The 24,565-nt window shown below is 50.6% G+C and overlaps 1 protein-coding gene across 2 annotated transcripts in view; it reads right to left on the reverse strand.

The window, feature by feature from the left end:
- Positions 1–24,565, reverse strand: part of USP31 (ubiquitin specific peptidase 31) — a 191,818-nt gene that overhangs the window by 123,215 nt on the left and 44,038 nt on the right. For both annotated transcript variants that reach the window (XM_082260266.1, XM_082260265.1), the window contains exons 2-3: positions 23,162–23,287; positions 2,140–2,228 (exon numbers count right to left, since the gene is read on the reverse strand). In XM_082260266.1, the coding sequence (XP_082116392.1) occupies positions 2,140–2,228; positions 23,162–23,287 (215 nt within the window). The remainder of the gene's footprint in view (positions 1–2,139; positions 2,229–23,161; positions 23,288–24,565) is intronic.

The following is a 24,565-nucleotide window of genomic DNA, read 5'->3' on the forward strand; positions in this document are numbered from 1 at the left end:
CTTCCTTTTGCCACTCAACCTTCCTGACCTAGGAGAATTCCAATAATGCCCATGACCTATATTCCTTACTGGTTTCTTCTCAAACAGCTTGTAAACCCCACAAAAGTAAATAAAAAAAAAAATAAAAACCTGAAAAGACAAGACAAAGGCGCAACGAGCTAGTATGCATTGCATACTAGCTCATTATGAAATACTTCCCTTAGAACAAAGCCTCCGCAGTGCCGCCCACACACAGCTGACACAGCCGACATGTGAACCCTGTCTTCCTTCCAGGTTAGCGTCCTGCGGCCATCTGATTGGCCAGAGCCACGATGATGTCAATCCAGCACATGCTCACGGGAGCCGCTGTTCACGGCACAGGGCTCTGAAGGAACAGCATGGGCGGCTGTTACTTCAGAGCGCATGCACCAGTGATGTCACTTGTTTCATGCAAAGTAAATATCTCCTAAACAGTGCATGTTCAGGAGATATTTACAGTACCTATAGCTAAGCTTGATCATTTTCTTACCTATAGGTACAAGTTACAGAGGAAGCTTTACTTCCTCTTTAACCGCCTCTTCAACTTCATCTTCTGTGATCTAACTTTACACATGTACAAAAGAGGTCAGGGCCAATGTAAATTATATATGTGACACACTAATAGTCCATATAAAAAGTCCATGTAAAGAATAAACAAGAGAATCCTCCACACACCAATGAGTGACAGATAGATGGAATCGTATTGCCCAGCAGCAGGTGAGTATAAGGTAATCATTGGATAGACGTAATTGGATGACGAAACGCGCAAGTTGGGTCAGAACGTTGTGACGTAAGCAAGCTATTAGCCAAGGCCTATTCTTAATGATGTATATATGCTTCATACTTTTTTACTGCTTGTGCATTGTTTTCAATAAACTTATTGATCTGTTGAGACATACTGCACCATTGTGGTTTGTTGGATATCCTGAGGCGAATCTGCATTCGATGGGACGTGAGGAGGTTTTTCATATACTACCATCTTATCCCTATTGATCAGGATGAACAGCTTATGGCTAAAGGAATATCCTTGTTCCTTGTACCAGGGCCAACATGTCATTTCTCTTTGACTTGTTACTTATGATCCTACAGATTTGGGTTCGGGTGACTTTAATGTTGTACAACTTTCAATGAGCACTCGTCTCACCTTTAGTGCCTTTGTGTATAATGTTGAGTCTCCTAGGACCACAAACTATTTTTTATTTTCAAATTTAATGTTTTTTTTTATATGATAAATGGCTCTGTGTAATGTACTAACTGCCAATAAAACTTTTGCAAAAGAAGAATTACAAAATATGTTCCAGGTATGGATATTTTTACAGTTGCATTGGTCCAGCTTGGAAGTAACTATACACATACAATATTACCTGTGGGATTCCTCTAAAAGCTGGAAAACAATGTAGTCGACACCCCTAATACAGTGATTTCCACTAGCTTCTGGGTTCCATGCGGAGTGACTGCCCTGCCACTTTATGAACACAGGTGGTCAGCCACTGGGCATGAGTGCAATTCAGACATGTAGCGCTTTTAGTACAGGGCCCGGAAGCTAGTGGAGATCACTGTAGTAATGGTGTCTACTACAGTGATTTCCAGCTTCTAAAGCAGTGCTCTCCAAAGTGTGGCCCTTTGCTTGCCTTTATGCAGCCCTTGGGGCACTAATACAAGATACTATTTCTCCCACTGACACCAACAATGGGGCATAATTCCTACAACTAACACCAAAAATTGGGCCAATTAATTCCTCAATATCAAAGATGGGGCACTGATAAACTCCCACTGACACCAGAACAATTTCCCACTGGCCACAGTCTTGCCCCCCCCCTAAAATCTGAAGAAGGACAGTAAATTGGCCTTTTGTTTACAAAGTTTGGAGACCCCTGTTTTAGAGGGATCCCATAGGTATGGTACATATATAGTTACAGTGGTCTAAGCTGGATCAATACGACTATGTAAAAATATCCATACCTGAAACTCTTATGAGATGTTGCTGTGAATATTACAATAAGCAAAACTTGTGATCCTTAAATTGGCAAGAAAAATTGAATATGTTAACCTGCCACAACCATCATACTGCGGTTTCCATTTTTTTCAATCAATTTATAGAAAATGATAGCAGTACTTTACCTGTACTGAGCCTGAAAGAGTTCCTGAACAAAGGTCCCACTGGTTGGGAATGGAGGACCCTCTCCTGGCAGATCTTCCTCCACTGGTGGCTGCAACACATGAAATCATTTCCCTTAGCCATCACAGGAAACCAAACCCTTCCATGCTGAATACAATCCATGTCTCTCATGCTGTCTTGTGGCCCAGTGCTGCTGGATTCCACACATCCAACTTTGCATAGGTCAATTTAATGTATGATCATCATATAAGCAAATTATGACATACAACAGGCAATCCCTTGACCTGTCACTGCAGATCCCCAGCCACCAGACTGTTCAGAGATCAATTTAAATTGGAACAGTAATTAAAGTGGTTTTAAACAATGAATGCATTCTATGCATTCAATGCATTAAGGTGAAAAAAAAATCTTCTGCAAGCAACCCCCACCTTCTTATACCTATTTGAGCCTGTTCTCGATTCAACGCTGTGCACGAGAGCAGAGGCTCTCCACTTTCTCCCTCCTCATTGGCTCAGAGACAGCAGTGGGAGCCAATGGCTCCTGCTTCTGTCAATCACAGCAAGTGACAAGAAAGCAGGGGGCAGGCCCAAGCCACGCTCTGTGTGTCCATGGTGGTCGCAGAGAGCCGGCTTGGGAGTAAACTCACATGAGTGACCCCACAACTAGTGGCATGCTATGGTGGGCACTTGGCCAGCAGCACTAGCTGGGGATCCCAGAAGAGGAGGATCGTGGCTGCTCTGTACAAAACCATTGCTCAGAGCAAGTATATTTTTTTTAAAATACAATTTAATACTATACAGATCATTTTTAAAAAATATACTTAAAATAAAGAAATATATCAAAAATATGTCAGCACCGGCAAATAAAAAAAAAAAAAAAAGTACTTCTTCGCTGCCGTGAAAAACAGAAGCAGAGAATCGTACTCTGTTGACCACTGATCAATGTGGAAAATTTGTAGTTTAAACTACATTGCTCCTGTGCGTTAACACATGCATGTAAACGTTCATTCCAGTCATTTAAATGAGCTGCCTAACGCACCAAAAAAGGTGTAAGCACAATTTTTTTTCGTAACGCAGAGCACCACAATGCACACCAGTATGTTACTGTGGTGTGCTGCGATGCATTTACGTTGGCAAGGTGCGCTGGAGTGCCATGCTCAGTGCACCAAGACATATTTTTGCATGTCGTGCTATGCATACCACCTGATTGAGGGACTTGTCCTGACAGAGGTTGACAGTAGACCTGTGCAGAACGGAAAAATTGTTTTCGTTTTGGAAAGATTTATGTTACTAAATTTCGTTTCGTAATGGAGTTCGTTTCGTTTTAATTAAATTTTGTTTTCGTTAAAATTTGTTTCATTTTCTAACGAATTCCAACTTTTCAGGACCATTAGAGCCGGTTCACACTACTCCGACTCAAAGTCGCCCCGACTTTGGGTGACTTTGAAGTCGCCCGTGCAGCACGACTTCATCACGGCTTGCGAAAGACTTCTCATAATAGAAGTCAATGCAAGTCGCTCCGACTTCACCCAAAAATAATGCAGGAACCTTTTTCTAAGTCGGAGCGAATTGAGTTGCTCTGATTAGAACGGTTCCATTGCACAGCATGGAGCGCTACTTGTCAGGCGACCAAGTCGCCTGACAAGTCAGAGTAGTGTGAACCGGCTATTAGAATCCGGATTGGTTGAAAAACAATCCACCGATTCAAATTCTGTGTGAAGAAATAGCTGATTTAGCTATTAAATAGCAGGCCGGGAAGATGGCAGCCCACGTCCTTAACAACCATGAGTCATCATCTGTCAGCGGGCTTCCCAACTGACAGATGAATGTAAAAAAAAACAAAAAAGCCAGCTACGACTAGCAAAAGATTTTCCCTGTTGTGCAAAAGGGAAACCTTTTGGATTTACAAGGGTAAAGGGTCGGGCCTGGTTAGTACCAGGTACTAGAGTTCCTTTTTTTTTTTTTCCTCTTCTCCCCTGAGAGTCCCCCACCCCCCTTTTTTAATTGAGTAATGTATTTTTAATGTATGTTTCAAGCTCTCCCCAATGTAACTTTTATTTGAATTTTAACTCTGACATGGATGAAGGAAGTGATTTTTACCTTTAAGAGAACCCTTATTTTCTTAACAACTGTCTATATATTTTCTTACTGGCTGTTCACACCACATGACCAGATAAAGGGCCATGCTCGAAACACGTCTTCATGGTGACAGCTTTGTAATGAATGGCCAGGCTTTGGATCCATAATCCCTGTTTGAGCTTTTTCCCTACACAGGGAGCGCGGCTTCAGCTGTCCAGCCGGGAACCCTGCTGTAGAATTCCACCTACAGCAGGATCGCTCACTTTCACCCCCCGCCTGCTGATCACAGTGTGGTGTGCAGGGCAGTTGCTGCAGTGTCCAAGACAGTGCTTTGAGCTAAGTGGGACATACAGCCAGGGAAGTACAGCTACACTCCCCTTTCTGGTTTTTATCATTTCCAGCTCACTGTGACACACCACAGAGACACAGCTCATCACACTGTGGAGACAGTTTGGTTTCTTCCCAGGCAGTTCCTGCCTTGCATTCAGTGGTTGGGTTTCTGATATGTGTAGTCCTACAGGAATTATTGTTCAGGGTGATGGTTCATAAACAATTGTTTTTTGCTATACATTGCCTACAGCCGTTCGCAGCTTCTTTGGAAATCGAATTTCTATTTGACTTACAATAAATCTTTTATTTTAATCATGATCATCCATGGTGACTGTTTCCATTTTGTGGAACTACAATTAACAGCCCACTTATAACAGCCAGCAAGCGTGAGCACATGTACTACGATTGGGCTGGACATACTCCCATCCCCCAGCGGACCACATAGAGGTTCTTTTGTTGTTTGTTCCGAGTATTGGGACCATTAAAGTACCCAGGTGTTCCTCTCAGCTGCGGGTGGATACTCAATCAATGCTTTTCATGGTCCACTATAGAGTGCCATTATTATTTGTTCTCTGTATTTAAAAATATAATAAATGCACCCATATTGACAAAATAAAAAAACTACATTTTTTAAATAATTTTTTACCTAAAGCCTGCAAAGCAATGCAATCATGATCAAAGCATCACAGATGCAATCCACAGGCGCCTGCAAACGTATACCTTCCCCAAGTCTTTACATAAATACGGCCCTTCTATTTATGGGCTGCAGGAAGTACACAATAGACTACAGATGCTGTGACGTCACGGTATTTGTGCTTCATTAAAAACAGTGCGATGGCAGATGAGACTTTTAGTCTTTCCATTCAGATTCATTTAAATGGATGACGTGGCTGTGCTGGTGTGGCCACAAACAGCCACACTGAATGCAAATGGAATGGGGGGGGGGGAGAATAGTGCGAGGTTGGGAGGATGCAGAATGTGACTGTTTCGTGTTACACCTTAAATATGAAGACATGCAAGATTGAAGTAATTGTGGTAAGACTGTTGGAGCCAGACATGGTGGCTGAAGGTTTACAGAAACTGGTAACCTCCTGGGAAAAACGGAATTTTTGTAAAATCTTACCTGTAAAATTCCTTTCTCTGAGTCCTCCGACAGTCGCCGCCTCTTCATATTCGTCACATATGGGGTATTAGACTTTGCTCCGAAGGAGTAGCTAGGCAACAGAATATGTTAACAATAAAGCTTTAACATATCCCACCCTCAAGGGGTGGTCCCCTCAGTCAATACCCTCCTACTTCCTGCAACCATATCTCAGTTTTAGTGGAATAGCAGTAGAGTATACATTCAAACCCCAAAAGAGGGGCGGGGGCGGCGACTGTCGGAGGACTCAGAGAAAGGAATTTTACAGGTAAGATTTTACAAAAATTCAGTTTTCTCTTACGTCCTCCGACAGTCGCCGCCTCTTCATATTCGTCACATATGGGGACGTCCCAAAGCAGTGCAAACATGAGGGGTGGGAAACGCATCCGCGCCGAAAGGCAACGCAGTCTCCACATCAAAGAAAGGAACCTTACCAAAGGAAGGAAACCAGCTGGGCAACAGCAAAAATAAGTGCTCAACAGGAGCAACAACCCAGGAAAAGACAAAAAAAACCAGGGGATACAAAAAACTATCCCAACAGCCAGGAGTCCCCAACAAGGGACCCTATGGAACAGCCGCACTAAGAACCTTGCGGCCAAAGGAAGCATCCGCCGATGCCTGAACATCTACTTTGTAGAATTTTGTGAAAGTGTGTACGGTCGACCAAGTCGCCGCCTTACACACCTGGGCTACAGAAGCCCCATGACGGCAGGCCCAAGACGTACTCAGTGATCTAGTAGAGTGCGCCTTCACAGGCACAGGGGGAACCTTCCCCCGCAAGGCATAGGCCTGTTCAATGGTCTGCCTGATCCATTTGGCAATGGTAGAGGCGGAAGCCGCCATGTCCTTCCGAGGACCCTCTGGAAGAACAAACAAGGAGTCAGTCTTACGAAAAGACTCAGTCGATTTAAGGTAAACCCTTATCGCCCGAACAACATCCAGAGAGTGCAATCTCACCTCCTTCGGATGTTTAGGCTTCGTGCACAACGAAGGCAAAACAATATCCTCGTTAAGATGGAATTCCGAAACTCGTTTCGGTAGAAAAGAAGGATTAGGTCGCAAGACCACCTTATCCAAATGAACAACCAGGTACGGAGACTTGCAGGACAAAGCCGCCAGTTCCGACACTCTGCGAGCCGAAGTGATCGCCACCAAAAAGGCGACCCTTTTGGACAACATAGACAACGAGATCTCCCTGATCTGTTCAAAAGGAGCACGTTGTAACACAGATAGAACTAGATTCAAGTCCCAAGGGGGCAAAGGATCCCTCCTAGGAGGAACCAGATGCCGCACACCCTGAATAAAAGTGCCAACCAAGGAGTTGGAAGCCACGGGACGTTGAAACAGAACGGCCAGCGCCGACACCTGACGCTTAATCGTAGCCAGCGCCAAACGCTGATCGACACCCGTCTGAAGGAAAGACAGCACACGGGAAACCGAGTACGTGCGGGGTGAAAACCCCCTGGACTCACACCAGGCAAAATAGGCCTTCCAAGTACGGTAATAAACCTTCCCCGAGGAAGACTTCCTCGCGTTGATCAAAGTATGAACGACCTCTGGAGAGAGACCCTTCTCCTTCAGGACCTCGGTCTCAACAGCCAGGCCGTCAAAGCCAGCGACTGTAAAGCAGGATGGTAAATCGGTCCTTGAGACAGTAGATCGTCTCGAAGAGGCAGACGCCAAGGAGCGTCGACCGCCAGATTCACGAGGTCTGCGTACCAGGACCGGCGAGGCCAGTCCGGTGCCACAAGAATCACCGTGCTGCGTTCCGAGTGCAACCTGCGAAGGAACCTGGACAGCAACTGAATCGGTGGAAACGCGTACATCAGCCTGTACTGATGCCACGGGGCCACTAACGCGTCCGACGCGTCTGCCCGAGGGTCGCGCGTCCTTGCCACGAACCTCTTCACCTTGTAGTTGAGGCGAGACGCGAACAGGTCCACATCTGGAAGACCCCACTTCGCGCACAACATCTGGAAGACAGCCGGGTGGAGAGACCATTCCCCCTGATCCAGGGTCTGGCGACTCAGATAGTCCGCCTGCCAGTTCTCCACTCCCGGAATGTGAACCGCCGTTATCGCCGGGACATGAGTCTCGGCCCAAGACAGAATGTCGGCCACTTCTCGAGCCGCTCGGGCACTCCTGGTGCCCCCTTGGTGGTTGATGTAGGCCACCGCCGTGGCATTGTCCGTCTGCACCCGAACCGGGCAGCCCTGCAGCCGGTCCGTCCAGCGATGAAGACAGAGCCTTATCGCACGCAATTCCAGAATGTTGATCGGAAGGGAAGACTCCCCCTCCGACCAGGTGCCCTGGGCGGACAGAACGCCCAGAACACCACCCCAGCCCGACAGGCTGGCATCCGTGGTGATCATCGTCCACGAGATCGGACGAAACGACTTGCCCCCGGACACCAACGGGGACTGGAGCCACCACAGAAGGTTTTCCCTGGTGCGATGACTCAACGAGATCTGAAGATCCAGAGATTGAGGTCGCCCGTCCCACCTGGACAGGATCTCCGCTTGGAGACCCCGCGTGTGAAACTGCGCGAAAGGAATCGCCTCGAAGGCCGAGACCATCAATCCCAGACATCTCATACCCGTCCGCAGAGACGAGTGTGGAACGTCCCTGAGGGACCTGACTTCCTCCTGAAGAGTCCTGAGTTTGTCTTCCGGCAGGAAGACCTTCGCCTGCACCGAGTCCAGTATCATTCCCAGATAGGGGAGACGAACCGACGGACTCAGTGTCGACTTTGGAACATTTATCGTCCAACCAAACTCCTGCAGAGTTTGCATTGGGACAGACAGGTCCTTCTCCAGACCCTGTCTGGTCGCAGACCGAACCAGAATGTCGTCCAGATACCCCAGGACAGAAATGCCCTGGGCTCTCAATAACGCCAGAACCGGTGCAAGCACCTTGGTGAAGACCCGCGGAGCCGAGGCGAGCCCAAAGGGCAACGCCACAAACTGGTAGTGATCCTCCGCAATGGCAAATCGAAGGTACTTCTGATGACCCTCGAATATGGGGATGTGAAGGTACGCATCCTTCAAATCGACGGAGGCCATGAATTCCCCTGGAACCAGGGCAGCCACCACCGAGCGCAGGGATTCCATGCGGAACTTGCGAACTCGCACAGAGCGGTTCAGAGCTTTCAAGTCCAGAATCGGACGAACCTTGCCCTCCTTCCTGGGCACGGTGAACAGATAGGAATAAAACCCCCGAAATCTGTCCCGATGAGGCACCGGAACCACCACTCCCTGAGCCCTCAGGTCCCGCACCGCCAGGTGCAGATCCCGCAGGCGCTCTGGAGACAGTTGAAGATTTGAGGGAAAAAATCTGCTCTCCGGCCGAGAGAGAAACTCGATCTTGTAACCAGATCGAACGATTTCCAGAACCCATCTGTCCCTCACACGGGCCAACCAGGGCTGAAGAAAACCGAGCAAGCGTCCCCCCACCCCAAAACTGGGTGAGGGCGCCCCTTCAGGCCGAACTGTTATGGGCCGCAGGTCCGGATTGACCGGACTTCTGTTTCCCAGACCAGGGCTTCTTCTGAGAGCCTTGGCCCTTGAACGGTTTGCCCTTGTAGTGCGGCCGAAAGGCACGAAAGGACCCCTGAGGGGGCCGAAAATGAGCATGCTTCTTCCCAGAAGCCCCCTTAGCCTTGGGGAAATGGGGCAAGAGAGTGCTCTTACCCCCGGTAATCCCCTTAATCAACACATCCAGGGACTCCCCAAAAAGGCGAGACCCATCATAAGGCAGATTGGCTAAGGTTTTACGTGAAGATTGGTCCACCGACCAACATTTCAACCAAACCAGGCGGCGAGACAACACCGCCACGCTGTGCACACGCGCGGCCAACGGAATCAGGTCCAGGTCCGCATCACACAGATACATGACACCCTGGTGGATCTGATCCACCATATCCAGGGTCGTCGCCGAGGCCGAATCGGCCACTAGGACGCGCCTAAGCATCTGCGTCCAACTTGCGATCGCCTGGGCCGCCATGAGAGAAGCAAACAGAGCCTTAAGCATAGAACCCGTAACAGAATAAGTATGACGGGCAAGAGACTCCAGTCTCCTATCCGTGGCATCACGGAAAACAGGGGATCCCTCTGCAGGGATCGCAGTGGCTTTGTTCAAAACCGCAATAGCATGATCCACTGGCGGAGGCACACACCACCGTTCATCAGTGGCAGGCGAGAAAGGATAACGCAGCTTAAATTTACTTGGTACCGCAAAAGGCTTGCGCAAATCGCGCCATTGGTCCTTAACAGCGCGCTGAAAATCAGCATTGCAGGGAAAAACCTGCGGCGTCCTGCGTTTTCTCTGCGTCCCATAAGCCGCCAAGGCAGCTGGGGGACACACCTCGTCCTGCAAACGTAGCGTCTGCTTAATGGAAGTAATCAACTCATCCATGATTGCAAGCTCTTCAGGCGAGCCAGGGGGAGAATTATCAACCCCCTCAACTTCAGCCTCTACCTCAGACCCCACTAGATCAAGAGAGGAGCGGGACCCCGATAGGGGGGTCCCCGCCAGAACAGCCCCATCACCCTCACCCTCAGAATCAGAGGACAGAGCAACTCTGGGCCGTTTAGTAGATTGAGCAGCCACCAGCATTTGCACCTGTGCAGCAAGGCCAGCCACAATAGTGGCTAAATCCCCCCCTGGGGGGGAAACAGCGGTCCCCTGGCTTTCCACCAATACTGTGGGAAACTTGCCCTCCTGAGAATCCATTGCCCCTGTATGCCAGACAACCAAGGGTTAACTGCCCCCTTACAGCAAGCGCGGCAAGCGCAGCCCACCGCACCACACTCAGGCACAATGAGACCCCCACAGGGAATATACAGACTGAATACAGGCAATGGAACACAGGAATAGAAGGATAAAACCTGAGGAGACTCCGCTGCTGCTGCTGCCTCGATCGGTGCTTCCAGGAGAGAGGAAGTGATGCTGCCAGGGCGCTCTATGTAAGCCTATGGAGGCTACAAGAAAATGGCCGCCGTGCATGTAAACCATGCGGCCGGAGCGGGCGCCGGTAAAATGGCGTCGTTTGGCGCCGAAATCGCCGCTCCACAGTGCATAAAATCACACACAATATTATCCCATTATATGGATACATGTTAGATCGCCGCAGCGATCGCTGTATATGCCCCAACATGCCATTAAAAACATGCCCCACAGCACACACAGCTCCTCACACTGCCCAGCCTGACATACTCAGTGTCATACAGCTCCCCCCCCCCCCCTTGCAGCCCACAGCATGCAGCCGAGAGATAGGGAGACAAGCAGTGTGATTAAAGGCAGGTTACACAGTCCCAGACTGAGACCCCCCCCAGACAGACAGGTCCCCACATAGATACACTTACCTCACATGGCGTGGGGAACCCGCACAGGCGAACAAGCCGCTGCACATGAGGCAGGGAGAGTCGCAATTCAAGACGCACACAATGGCGGTTCAGAAACCGCACAGCGTCCGGTGAGGTAGCCACCTCACCAATCATCCCTGCACCGAACAGGGATGGGTCGTTCACTGTGCCAGGAGCGTTACCTGGCTGAACGCTCGATGGCAGACTGGGAAGCCACTGACCCACGACCTGCGACCAGGGGGATCAGCCCGAGACCCAGCCCGCATGATCCTCTTCGTCCGAAGAACTAACTAATGCTGACAAAAATAACAGCTAAGTAAAGGTAGAGAGAAAACTCAAACAAAATATCAAAAAGAAGAAAGAGTCTGGGACAAAAAGTCCCAGCACAGAGAGAGCCAGCCACTCCTGACAAGCTAGACATTAAAACTGAGATATGGTTGCAGGAAGTAGGAGGGTATTGACTGAGGGGACCACCCCTTGAGGGTGGGATATGTTAAAGCTTTATTGTTAACATATTCTGTTGCCTAGCTACTCCTTCGGAGCAAAGTCTAATACCCCATATGTGACGAATATGAAGAGGCGGCGACTGTCGGAGGACGTAAGAGAAATTGGGATTTTCGACTTACCGTAAAAACCATTTCTCTGATGTTCATTGATGGACACAGCTCCTGACCTTCTTAACCATTGGGTTATACTGCCCCCTACGGGAGTAGGACACTAGGCAGAAAAAGTCTGGCTACGCCTATAGGCAGTCCCAGGGGGTATATTCCCTCTCTCTGCTATAGATACTCAGTTTTGTTAAAAGCAGTGTCAGAAGAATTTCAACTCTACAGAGGGGTGGGTGCTTTGTCTCTCAATGAACATCAGAGAAATGGATTTTACGGTAAGTCAAAAATCCCATTTTCTCTTTCGTCCATTGATAGACACAGCTCCTGATCTTCTTAACCATTGGGACGTACAAAATGCTGTGTTAAACATGAGGGGTGGGAACAGCAAAAAATTCCTAAACAGACTAAACAGTAGCCAACCAGACAACAGGAGCTCAACCAAAACAACTGAAGCCCACCTGAAAAAAACAAAAAACAAACAAACAATACACTCAAAGAGGGCCAGATCCTCTAAACAGCAGCCTGCAAAGCCTTGTGGCCAATCAGCAGATGTCAACACATCCACTTTATAGAACTTTGTGAAAGTGTGCATCACTGATGCCTGATGATGGAAGGCCCAGGAGGAACGGAGCGCCCGAGTAGAGTGCGCCTTGACAGGGAAAGGAGAAACCTGACCCCTGAGGGAATAGGCCTGAATCACGGTCTGTCTAATCCATCTGGAAATGGTCGCAGAGGAAGCGGACAAACCTTTCCGAGGCCCATCTGTAAGCACAAATAGTGAGTGACTTCCTAAGACTCCGTAACTGCCAGGTACACCCCAATTGCCCGAACCACATCCCAAGGGATGTAAAGCAATTTCCTTCAGAGGTTTTGGCCTGGGACACAGAAAAGGCAACACAATGTCTTCATTCAAATGGAAAATCAGAGACAACCTTTGGGAGGATTGACTGACAGGGGCAAAGAACCACCTTATCCCTGTGAATCACCAAGTAAAGAGGACAGGATAACGCTGCCAATTCTGACACCGTGCCCGCCGAGGTGATCGCCACCACAAAAGCCACCTTGCGTAAGCAAGGGAATCTTCGAAGATTCTCAAAGGAAGGCTTCTAGAGGACCGAAAGCACCAAATCGAGGTCCCAAGGCAGCAACGGAGACCACACTGGAGGAAAGAAATGTTGAACACCCTGAAGAAAGGTACACACCAGGGAGTGTGTGGCCAAGGGTCATTGGAAGAAGACCGCCAAAGCCGACACCTGGTTCTTGATGGTACTCAAGGCAAAATTTCTGTTCAACCCCCCGTTGAAGAAAGGTCAAGATCCGAGCCACCGAGAAGGAGCGAGGATGAACCCCAAGAGACTAACACCATGCGATGTACGTCTTCCACGTATGGTGGTAGATCTTCCTAGAAGTGAATTTCCTAGCTTTTAACAGCGTTGGAATTACTGATTCAGATAAACCCATATCCTTCAGCACCTGGCTTTCAACAGCCAAGCCGCCAAAGCCGGCGACTGAAAAGCAGGATGGAAGATTGGCCCTTGGGACAGCAGATCCTCCCTGAGAGGAAGCTTCCAATAAACATTGGCGACCAGTCGCACCAGGCCCAGCAAGGCCAGTCCTGGGCCACTAAGACAACAGGACTCCCTTCTGCCTTGAACCTGCGTAGAAGTCTTGGCAGAAGCTTGAGAGGAGGAAAAGGTGTAAAATCAGATGATACTAGCCCCACGGGGGCCACCAGCGCGTCTGTGGCGTCCGCCAGAGGATCCTGTGACCATGCCACAAACCTCTGCACCTTTCTGTTGAGCCCAAACGCCAACAGATCCACCTCTGGGGTGACCCACCAGAGACACAACTGATGAAACACCTCTGGATGAAGCTGCGGGACATTGCTCAGTAGTCTGGACTCTTCCAGACTTCCAGGGTCCAGACCCCCTGAGCAGAATTTCTGCCGAGAACGTCTCCCCACACAGATAGGCTGGCATCCGTGGTGACCACCATCCAATACAAGGGGAGGAAGGATTTGTCCTGCCGGAGTGCCCTGGAGAATGATGCCACCAGATCAGGGACCCTTTTGTACCCCGACTCAGCTAGATTTGGTTGTCAAGAGACTGCGGATTCTTGTCCCATTTGATCAGAATCTCCCTTTGCAGGGACCTCGTATGGAACTGTGCAAATGGGACCGCCTCGAAGGTCAACTCCATCAGGCCCAGCACCCGCATGCAGGTCCGGAGGGACGACCATCTGCTGGACAGCAGGAGGCGAATTTCAGCTTGGGCCGAGTCCATAGTCAGACCCAGATAGTCTAGCTTCGTGGAAGGAACCAGGGCAGACTTCTAAATTCAGAATCCAGCCAAACTCCTTCAGGGTCAGTATGGTCATCTCCAGGTTTTCCACCTGTGCAGTAGGAGACTCTACTAGCAGAAGATCACCCAAGTAGCCCAGGACCACGATCCCCCACTGACATAACAATGCTAGCACTGGGGCCAAAATTTTCGTGAAAACCCGAGAAACGGAGGCAAGACCAAAGGGTAACGCCACAAACTGATAATGCTCCTCTCCTACGGCAAAGCGGAGGAAGCACTGGTGACCGACACATATTGGAATGTGAAGGTAAGCGTCCTTATATGTCGATGGTAGGCAAGAAAATCCCCCTGATGCAGGGATGATACCAACGTGCGAATGGACTCCATTCTGAACTTTTGCACCCACACAAAGCAGTTCAGCGCCTTGAGGTCCAGAACTGGATGCACCTTGGCTTCCATCCTGGGGACTGTAAACAGGTTTGAGTAAAACCCCTGAAAACTTTTAGAAGTCGGAACCCAAACAATTACCCTTTGAAGTAAAAGGTCTTCCACTGCCCCAAAAGAGAACCTGTAAGCGGACCGGGGACAGTCACACGTTGTGAGTAAGAACGAAACTCAATCTTGTAGCCGGACTGCATGACCTCGTGGACCCATTTGTCTTGCATCAGGAAAGTCCACGGGGTTCGGGAACCAGCGAAGACGTTCCCCCACCCCAGATACGGGTGAGGGTGCTCCTTCATGCTGAAGGGTCCTTGTCCACGGGTCTGGAGAAGCCCGCTCTTGGCTTGCCAGACCAAGTTTGTTTAGATCCTCCAGAAGAGGTCCTGAAGGGCTTCGATCCCTTGTCAGTCGACCTGAGGGACGAAAAAACTTATGAGCCAAGAAGGGGGGCCTACGTCTACGACGAGTGTCCTTGTCCTTAGTAGCCTGCGGACAAGCATTTGAGCCAAAAGAAAAGCCGAAGGACCACTGTTGAAACAGCCGAGCCACTAGGGGGACCCGCATCCAAAGAGGCATCACAGATAAACTGCAGCCTCTGGACCAGCTGGTCCGCCAGTTCAGCAGAGGCAGGGGGGAGCTGCTCCCCCCTCCAGGTCACGGCGCAAAAGCTTAGCCCATTGGGTCAGAGTCTGCGCCACCAGGGCAATGGTGAAAATCAGCCTCAGTGCCGAACAAGCCAGGGTGTGCATATTGCGGGCCACAGCCTCTACCTTCCTGTCAGCCAGGTCCTTAAAGGCCTGGGACTCCTGAACCGGAATCATGGTTGCCTTGTTTAATCTGGAAACCGGAGGGTCCACCACCGGTGTGGAACAGTCGACTTCTTAACAAGGGACTCCTGATAGGGGTATCGTCTAGCAAATCGCTTAGGGACCCCAAGCAGATGCTTTGGTTGTCCCCACACTTTAGTGAAAATTCGGTCAAAATAGGAGGAGAAAGGGAACACCTTTGTCACTCTGGATGGCTTGTGAGTGCCAAAGGGAACCTGCGCCTTCGTCGCAGCTGCATCCTCCATTTTTAAGGTCGCACGCACAGATACAATCTGTGTGCCCACCAGCACCTTTTCATGTGCAGTTGCAGAAGTGGAGGAATCCTCCTCACTATCTGAGGATTCTGGGGGCATGGTCGCAGACCCACCAGGATGACCCACATCTGCAGCTAAATCAGATTCAGGATCTGATGAGACAGGAGGCAGCAGGAAAAAAGGGGGGGGGACACTTTTTGCCAGCCCATCGCCCAAAAGTCACCTCCGCCTGGGACACAAAGGGCTCAAGAAACGCTGTCAGTGCATCGAAGGATGGTGGGGACCCGGAGGGCCCGCAGCCTCAGAGAGGGGATTAGGTGGGGAGATGGGCTCCAAAGACCCCACAAAAAAAAGTGTAAAAACACTGCTAAGGGTCAACCCCACCACTCTGGCAGCACCACTGGGTTGCCAGTCACAGAGCACCAATCGATCTACAGCAGAGGGGGAGAGAACCCTACCAGACTCACCAGCCCGCAAAAACCAGGCACTGTAGCCACCAGGAGAATCTGCACTGCATATGCGGCGATCAGGAAATGAAAGGATCCAGGAGTCAGCACCAGGGGATGAGGAGTGGCTCCAACCCCCGAAAACACTGCCCAGAAGGCTCCACAGACATGGCCGCCGCTGTTTTCTATGGCAAAACTCTGCAAAATGGCCACCAGACTACACAAACAGGGCCGGCGTGCATTGCAGCATCCCCCCCCCCCCCCCACAGGTGATCGTCCGGTCGCCGGCGGCGCACCCCCCGCCCCAACCCAGGAGGTGGACCAGACCACCCACACAGCCCCAGCATAAGTGTAGGGGGGTAGGATGAATGAGGGGGGGGGTGTCTGAGGGGAAAGAGGGGGTTCGACCGTCCCAGGGAGGGGCCCATGTCCATCCCATAAAAAAAAAAAAAAAACCTCCAGGGGGAGAGTGGAGGAACAACTACTCACCATACCAGGAACCAGGCGGGCACGGCTCCAAATAGAACCCCTCCCCATCGAAATGGGGGGGGGGGGGGCTGTCGGCAAGAATGAATGCTGCGACTCGGGCCGAGACCCAGTTGTATGTGACCTCGCGAGGCGTTCAACTCGCAGGCCAGCCCCAGTCCGGTGGGGCTATGATGCGGCCGACCTAGCAAGGAGCGGAGGTCTGCGCGCTGGCCAGACTGGGTTGACCATTGAATCTAGAGATCTAGATTACCCAGCCCCTCGCCCAGTCCAGCAGCTGAGTGTAGATCTCACAGGAAAAAAAAAAAATCTTATCTAAAAAGAAAAAAATTTGCCAGGACCAGAAATCCCAGCAAGGAACTAGGACCTTGCTCTTGACTAAGCAGAAAAAAACTGAGTACCTATAGCAGAGAGAGGGAGTATACCCCTGGGACTGCCCATAGGCGTAGCCAGACATTTTTTTCTGCCTAGTGTCCTACTCCTGTGGGGGGCAGTATAACCCAATGGTTAAGAAGCTCAGGAGCTGAGTCTGTCAATGAATGAAAGAGAAAAGCTTTTTTTTTTTGTTCACTTTTCCAAAAGTCCTGGAATGGTAAAGCCAAAAGGACCAATTAAGAACCCATTCACTATCAACGAGATGATACATATACTTTCTCTTACGTCCTCCGACAGTCGCCGCCCCCTCCAAGTCCTCAACAATGGGTATTGACCTTTGCTCCGTATTAGTAGCTAGGCAACAAGAATTGTTAATACAAAAGCTTTTAGCATAGACACACCCCTAGGGGCTGTCCCCTCAGTCAATACCTCCCTGCACCAGCATTCTCAACTCAGTTTGATCTTGCCTAGCTTAGGAGTAGCTGGCTTTCCTGTGCTGGGGCTCAGTCTCAGCCTTCTACCCTTTATTTGATTTTATTTCAAGTATTTTTTTCTCTTTTCCTTGCTAGCTGTTATTTTGTCAGCCTTAGCTTAGGGATCTTCTGATGAAGAATCATCATGCGGAGCTGGGTCTCGGACTGGCCGCCCTGGATCCCAGGGCTGAGAGCCAGATGGATCCCCAGCCTGCCATCGAGCGTTCAGCTTAGGTTTTACCCTGGCACATTGAACGACCCATCCCTGTTCGCTGCAGGGATGCTGCCTGTGAGGTGACTACCTCACTGGACGCCATGACTGCGGTCCACATGCGTCCTGGCTGCGGCACTCCCTGTCTGCCCTGATAGCGGTTTGTCGCTGGAGATGGCTCCCCATGCCATCTGGTACGGTAAGCACCTTCTGTGTGGGGACCTTCTGTATGGGTGTCAGTCTGTGGCTGTGTATTACCCTCCATGTCTGTGTAACTGCGGGCTCCCTGTCAGATCCCTGTGTGGCTGCACTGTATGTGGGCTGCGAGGGGGGGTCATCCTGCACTGCTGTTTATTATGCTCTGGGTGCAGTTTGTGTGCAGACATGTGTGTGTGCGGCGGTCGCTGCGGCGATCCGCCATTTTATTTGCCTGAATACTGTGACCAGCCCTGTCCCTATGCAGCGCCGTGTTTTGGCGCCATTCGCCGCCATTTTGGCGGGCGGTACTCATCCATGCACATGGCGGTGCCATTTTATTGTAGCCTTCTCCCCCGGCCGAGCGGCCATTTTGCTGGAGCCTTCAATAGGCTATATCAGTCAGCCAGCATTGCATCACTTCCTCTTTCTCTGGGAACAGCGATCGGTGGCAGCAGTCTGGTGTGCTCTCTCCAGGTTTTTACCTTCTTGTCCTGTCATTCTTTGCTCAGTATTGTCTATCCCTGCGGGGTCAGTGCATACAGCAGTGTGCGGTGGGCTGCGCTCGCCGTGGTATTAAAGGGCCAGTACCTTTATACTTTTCTGTACTGGGGCATGGATTCTCAGGATAGCAAGTTTCCCCCCGCCCTGGTGGGGGACCAGGGGGCTGCTGCACCCCCCGAGGGGGCCGATCTGACCACTGTAGTGGCTTCCTTAGTGTCTCAGGTGCGGATGCTGCTGGCTGAACGATCCGCAAAAAGGGCCAGGTTATCCATTTCCTCTGATTCAGAGAGCGATGTGGCTGCTGTGGCTGGCATACCCTTGTCAGGGTCCCGCTCTTCTTTGGACCTTGTGGGGTCTGAGGGGGAGCCTGAGGTGGAGGGGGTTGATGTTTCTCCCCCTGGCTCGCCTGAAGAGCTTGCACTCATGAATGAGCTGATTGCTTCCATAAAGGACACCTTGCACCTGGAGGATGAGCCTACTCCTCCTGCTAGGGTGTCTTCTTTGGAACGCAGAGGGCTCGCAAATCAGCGCAGGTTTTTCCCTGCCCTGCTGAATTTCACCATACGGTTAATGAACAGTGGCGCAATTTAAAGAAGCCCTTTACTGTGCCCAACAAGTTTAAACTGCTTTATCCATTTGCGCCTGCCACCGACGAGCGTTGGTGTGTGGCGCCTCCGGTGGATCACGCGGTAGCCATTTTGAACAAAGCTACTGCGGTGCCTTCTGAGGATACCCCGGTTTTCCGGGACGCTACGGACAGGAGAATAGAGTCTCTTGCCCGTCATGCCTATATGGTGGCTGGTTCTATGCTGAAGCCTATTTTTGCTTCCATTATGGCAGCACAGGCTGTTGCTGATTGGACCAAGATGCTCAGGCGCACCTTGGCGGCTGATTCCGCTTCACCTACCACGTTGGCTATGGTGGACCAGATCCATCAGGGTGTCATGTACTTGTGCGATACGGACTTGAATTTAGCTCCCTTGGCTGCGCGTCTGTCCAGCGTGGCGATTCTGAATCGTCGTCTGATTTGGCTGAAGAATTGGTCGGTCGACCAATCTTCTCGCAAGACGCTGGCGGATTTTCCTTACGCGGGGTCTCGCCTTTTTGGCGAGGCTTTGGATACCCTGATTAAAGGAGTTACGGGGGGCAAGAGTACTCTTCTGCCCCAGTCTTTCAAGCATAAGTCTTTCCGTGGTAAACGGAATTCCTCGTCTAGGCCCTCTCAGGGGTCCTTTCGTGCCTTTCGGTCGCAGTCCAAGGGCAAGCCCTTCAAGGGCCAAGGCTCCCAAAAGAAGCCTTGGGCAGGGAAGCAGAAGTCAGGCCAGTCTGGGTCAACTTCCCATACCACTTCCGCCTGAAGGGGCGCCCTCACCCGTTTCTGGGGTGGGGGGGACGTCTGCACGGTTTCCTACAACCTTGGCTGGCCCGCGTTCGGGACAGATGGGTTCAGGAAATCGTTCGATCTGGTTACAAGATCGAATTTCTCTCTCGGCCGGCGGGCAGATTTTTTCCCTCGAATCTTCAGCTGTCTCCGGAGCGTTTGCAGGATTTGCACCTAGCGGTGCGGGACCTGCGGGCCCAGGGGGTGGTGGTCCCGGTGCCTCATCGGGACAGATTTCAGGGGTTTTACTCCAATTTGTTCACTGTGCCCAGAAAGGAGGGCAAAGTGCGTCCGATTCTGGACTTGAAGGCTCTGAACCGCTTTGTACGGGTTCGCATGGAATCCCTGCGCTCAGTGGTGGCTGCCCTGAGTCCGGGAGAATTCATGGCCTCCATCGATCTGAAGGATGCGTACCTACACATCCCCATTTTCGAGGGTCACCAGAGGTACCTTAGATTCGCCATTGCTTAGGATCACTACCAATTCGTGGCGTTACCTTTCGGTCTCGCTTCGGCTCCGCGGGTTTTTGCCAAAGTGCTGGCGCCGGTTCTGGCCCTGTTGCGAGCACAGGGCATTGCTGTCTTTGGGTATCTGGATGATATCCTGATACGGTCAAACGCCAGTCAGAGCCTGGTGACCGACCTGTCCACCACGATGCGGACACTGCAGGAGTTCGGTTGGACTATCAACATTCCGAAGTCGACTCTGTGTCCTTCGGTTCGTCTTCCCTATCTGGGGATGATTCTGGACTCTGTCCAAGCGAAGGTCTTCCTGCCGGAGGACAAGCTTCGGACTCCTCAGGGCGAGGTCAGGTCCCTCCGGGACAACCGACACTCGTCTCTCCGGACATGCATGAGATGTCTAGGTTTAATGGTCTCGTCGTTCGAGGCGATCCCTTTTGCCCAGTTTCACACGCGGGGTCTCCAATCGGAGATTCTGGCCGAGTGGGACGGGCAGCCGCAATCCCTGGATCTGCGGATCTCGTTGAGCCACGTCACCAGAGAGGATCTTCTGTGGTGGCTCCAGTCCCCGGCGGTGTCGGGGGGCAAGTCTTTTCGTCCATTATCATGGACGGTACTCACCACGGATGCCAGCCTGTCGGGCTGGGGTGGTGTCCTGGGCGTTCTGTCTGCCCAGGGAACTTGGTCGGAGGGGGAGTCCTCCCTTCCGATCAACATTCTGGAATTGAGAGCGATAAAGCTTTGCCTTCTGAGATGGACGGACCGGCTTCGGGGCCGTCCAGTTCGGGTTCAGACGGACAATGCCACCGCGGTGGCCTACATCAACCATCAAGGGGGCACCGGGAGTGCCCGAGCGGCTCGGGAGGTAGCCGACATTCTGTCTTGGGCCGAGACGCACGTCCCGGCGATAACGGCAGTTCACATTCCTGGCAGGCGGATTATCTGAGTCGCCAGACCCTGGACCAGGGAGAATGGTCCCTTCACCCGGATGTCTTCCAGATGTTGTGCGTGAAGTGGGGTTTCCCGGATGTGGACCTGTTCGCGTCTCGTCTGAACAACAAGGTGGAAAGGTTCGTGGCACGGACGCGCGATCCTCAGGCAGACGCCTCAGACGCGTTAGTGGCGCCCTGGCATCAGTATCGTCCGATGTATGCTTTTCCACCGATACAACTACTGTCCAGGCTTCTTCGCAGGTTAGCCTCGGAACCGCACACAGTGATTCTGGTGGCGCCGGACTGGCCTCGCCGGTCTTGGTACGCAGACCTCGTAAATCTGGCGGTTGACGCTCCGTGGCGTCTGCCACTTCGAGAAGATCTCCTGTCTCAAGGACCGATATTCCATCCTGCTTTACAGTCGCTGGCTTTAACGGCCTGGCTGTTGAAAGCCAGGTCCTGAAGGATAGGGGTCTCTCCCCTGAGGTCATTCCCACTTTGATCAAGGCTAGGAAAGCCTCTTCGGGAAAAAATTACTACCATACTTGGAAAGCGTATTTTGCCTGGTGTGAGTCCAGGGGGTATTCCCCTCGCTCATACTCGGTGTCGAGAGTGTTGGCTTTCCTTCAAACGGGCGTGGACCACCGTTTGGCGTTGGCCACGATTAAGGGTCAGATTTCTGCGCTGGCCGTTCTCTTTCAACGTCCTGTGGCGTCTAATTCATTGGTTAGCACCTTTGTTCAGGGGGTGCGTCATTTGGCCCCTCCTAGGAGGGACCCTTTACCTCCATGGGACTTGAACTTGGTTCTGTCCGTGTTTGCAACAGGCTCCCTTTGAAAAGATCAGGGAGATCTCGTTGTCTGTTATCCAAGAAGGTTGCCTTTTTGGTGGCGATCACTTCGGCTCGCAGGGTGTCGGAGCTGGCGGCTTTGTCCTGCAATTCTCCCTACCTGGTGGTCCACAAGGATAAGGTGGTCCTGCGGCCTAACCCATCTTTTCTTCCGAAAAGGATCTCGGAATTTCACCTAAATGAAGACATTGTCTTGCCTTCGCTCTGCGCGAAGCCTAAGCATCCGAAGGAGGTTGCCTTACATTCCTTGGATGTTGTCCGGGCGATCAGGGTTTACCTGTCGTCCACTAAATCTTTTCGCAAGTCGGATTCCCTCTTTGTCCTTCCTGAGGGACCTCCGAAGGGCCTGGCGGCGTCGGCTGCGACCATCGCCAAGTGGATCAGACAGATCATTGAGCAAGCCTATGCCTTGAAGGGGAAGGTTCCTCCCGTCCCTGTGAAGGTGCACTCTACCAGGTCTTTGAGTACGTCTTGGGCTTACCGTCATCAGGTTTCTGTGGCCCAGGTGTGTAAGGCGGCGACTTGGTCATCCGTTCACACCTTCTCAAAATTCTATAAGGTGGATGTTCAGGCATCGGCTGATGCCTCCTTTGGCCGTAAAGTTCTCAGTGCGGCAGTTTCTTAGGGACCCTTTTTTGTGGGCCCTTGGTTATTGGGGTGTTTTACCCCTGGGTTACTTGTTTTCCTGGGTTGTTGCTCCTGTTGAGCGTTTTTTCCTGTTGCCCAGTTGGTTCTCTTACTGTGGTAAGGTTCCTTTTCTGTGGTAAGGTTCCTTTTCTCTGATGTGGGTACTGCGTTGCCTTTTTCTACGGTTGCGTCTCCCACCCCTCATGTCTACACTGCTTTGGGACGTCCCATTGGTGAGGACTTGGAGGGGGCGGCGACTGTCGGAGGACGTAAGAGAAAACGGAATTTTTGTAAAATCTTACCGTAAAATTCCTTTCTCTGAGTCCTCCGACAGTCGCCGCCCCGCCGCCCCTCTTTTGGGGTTTTTGTGTACTCTTACTGCTATGCTACCAAACTGAGTTGGGAATACTGGTGCAGGGAGGTATTGACTGAGGGGACAGCCCCTAGGGGTGTGTCTATGCTATAAGCTTTTGTATTAACAATTCTTGTTGCCTAGCTACTCCTACGGAGCAAAGGTCAATACCCATTGGTGAGGACTTGGAGGGGGCGGCGACTGTCGGAGGACTCAGAAAGGAATTTTACGGTAAGATTTTACAAAAATTCAGTTTTTTTGGTATGTTCTGTGCATTAGGCAGCCAATCTAATGGCCAGACTGCCTTAACGCAACATGCGTGTTCTATTTTTCACATAAAGAAAAGAGGTCTTTAGAAATGGGTATTATGCAATGGAAGAATTACCCACCCGAGGCATTAACTTGCCGGAAGCATTCAGGTCTTCATGTACTCTATCCAGGAGCCAGAGCAGAAACTCTTGGGCATCGTGCTGGGAGGTGCCTCTATACTGAAGGGCATTCCTGGATACAATTGTCTGTAGGAAAACAAAACATCTTTTTGTTACAGGTGGCTTACGGAACCAAGATTAATTATTTCAGTTTTATTTGCATATACTGGTAAAAGGAATCAGATTGCCCACAATCTATTTGCATTAATGAATACTGAGCTGCTGCATCTCATATCTGCCTGGAGTCCAGCTGTTTGTTCACAATGAATGCTAGGAAGTTCAACATCCCACCACTGTCTCATCTCTTCAATATGCCACTGGGCAACTCTCTCCACAGATACCCTTACTCTGCATTATACTGCAGCACAAAATATACATGGCTTTAAGATGTTACCTACAACTGAAATGTATTCTTTCTCTAGAAGATTTCTAGGAAAAACAGATCAATACCAACCTTTCCACCCTTGCATCTAGCAAGATCTCCCACGAGATCTCCCTGAAAGGCACTGGTGATATAGCCTTCCCACGTCACCAGTGCCTAAGAACTTGAGGCTGAATCATTTACATTGTAAGACCACAACAAATGTTTAATTTACATAGGCATGGAATGTGTTTATATATCAGCATGTACCTGCTTTTTTTTCGGTTGGGGGGGGGGGGGGGGGTAAGGTCTTTTTTTAAAGTCAAAGGTTGTTATGTACTTCCATTAAAGCGATTGTAAAGTCTAATTTTCTTTTTCTATTTGCATAACATGTTATACTTACCTGCTCTGTGTAATGGTTTTACACAGGGCAGCCCGGATCCTTCTCTTCTTGGGTCCCTGGCTGCAGCTCCTGGCCCCTCCCTCCTGTTGAGTGCCCCCACAGCAAGCAGTTTGCCATGGTGGCACCCAAGCCGAGCTGCAGCTCTGTGTATCCTTTCAGACACGGAGCTGCCATTTGGCCCCACCCCTCTCTCTCCTGATTGGCTGAGTTTGAATTATAGCAGTGGGAGCCAATGGCGCCGCTGCTGTGCCTCAGCCAATCAGGAGAGAGAGATTGCCGGATGGCTGAGGCATTCATGGACATCGCTTGATAGAGATGGGGCTCAGGAAAGTATTAGGGCGGCTGTTGCACACAGAAGGCTTTTTATCTTAATGAACTAAGAAAAAAACCTTCTGCCTTTACAACTCCCTTAAATTCCTAGGGAAGATGTCCGCTGTTTTTCTTTGGTCACTTTGGCGATTTAACTTTGTGGATAGGACTAGCTCCAAATTTTAAAAGACAAAGCAAGACACAACAGAGAACATACAAGTCATATAAAAAATAAGAATTATTTTGTAAATTGTCTTGGTAGTCCAGGACAAGAAGGAATGATTAGAGGGAG

The sequence above is a fragment of the Pelophylax lessonae genome, assembly GCF_965119305.1.
Source record: "Pelophylax lessonae genome assembly, chromosome: 6".
NCBI lineage: Eukaryota > Metazoa > Chordata > Amphibia > Anura > Ranidae > Pelophylax > Pelophylax lessonae.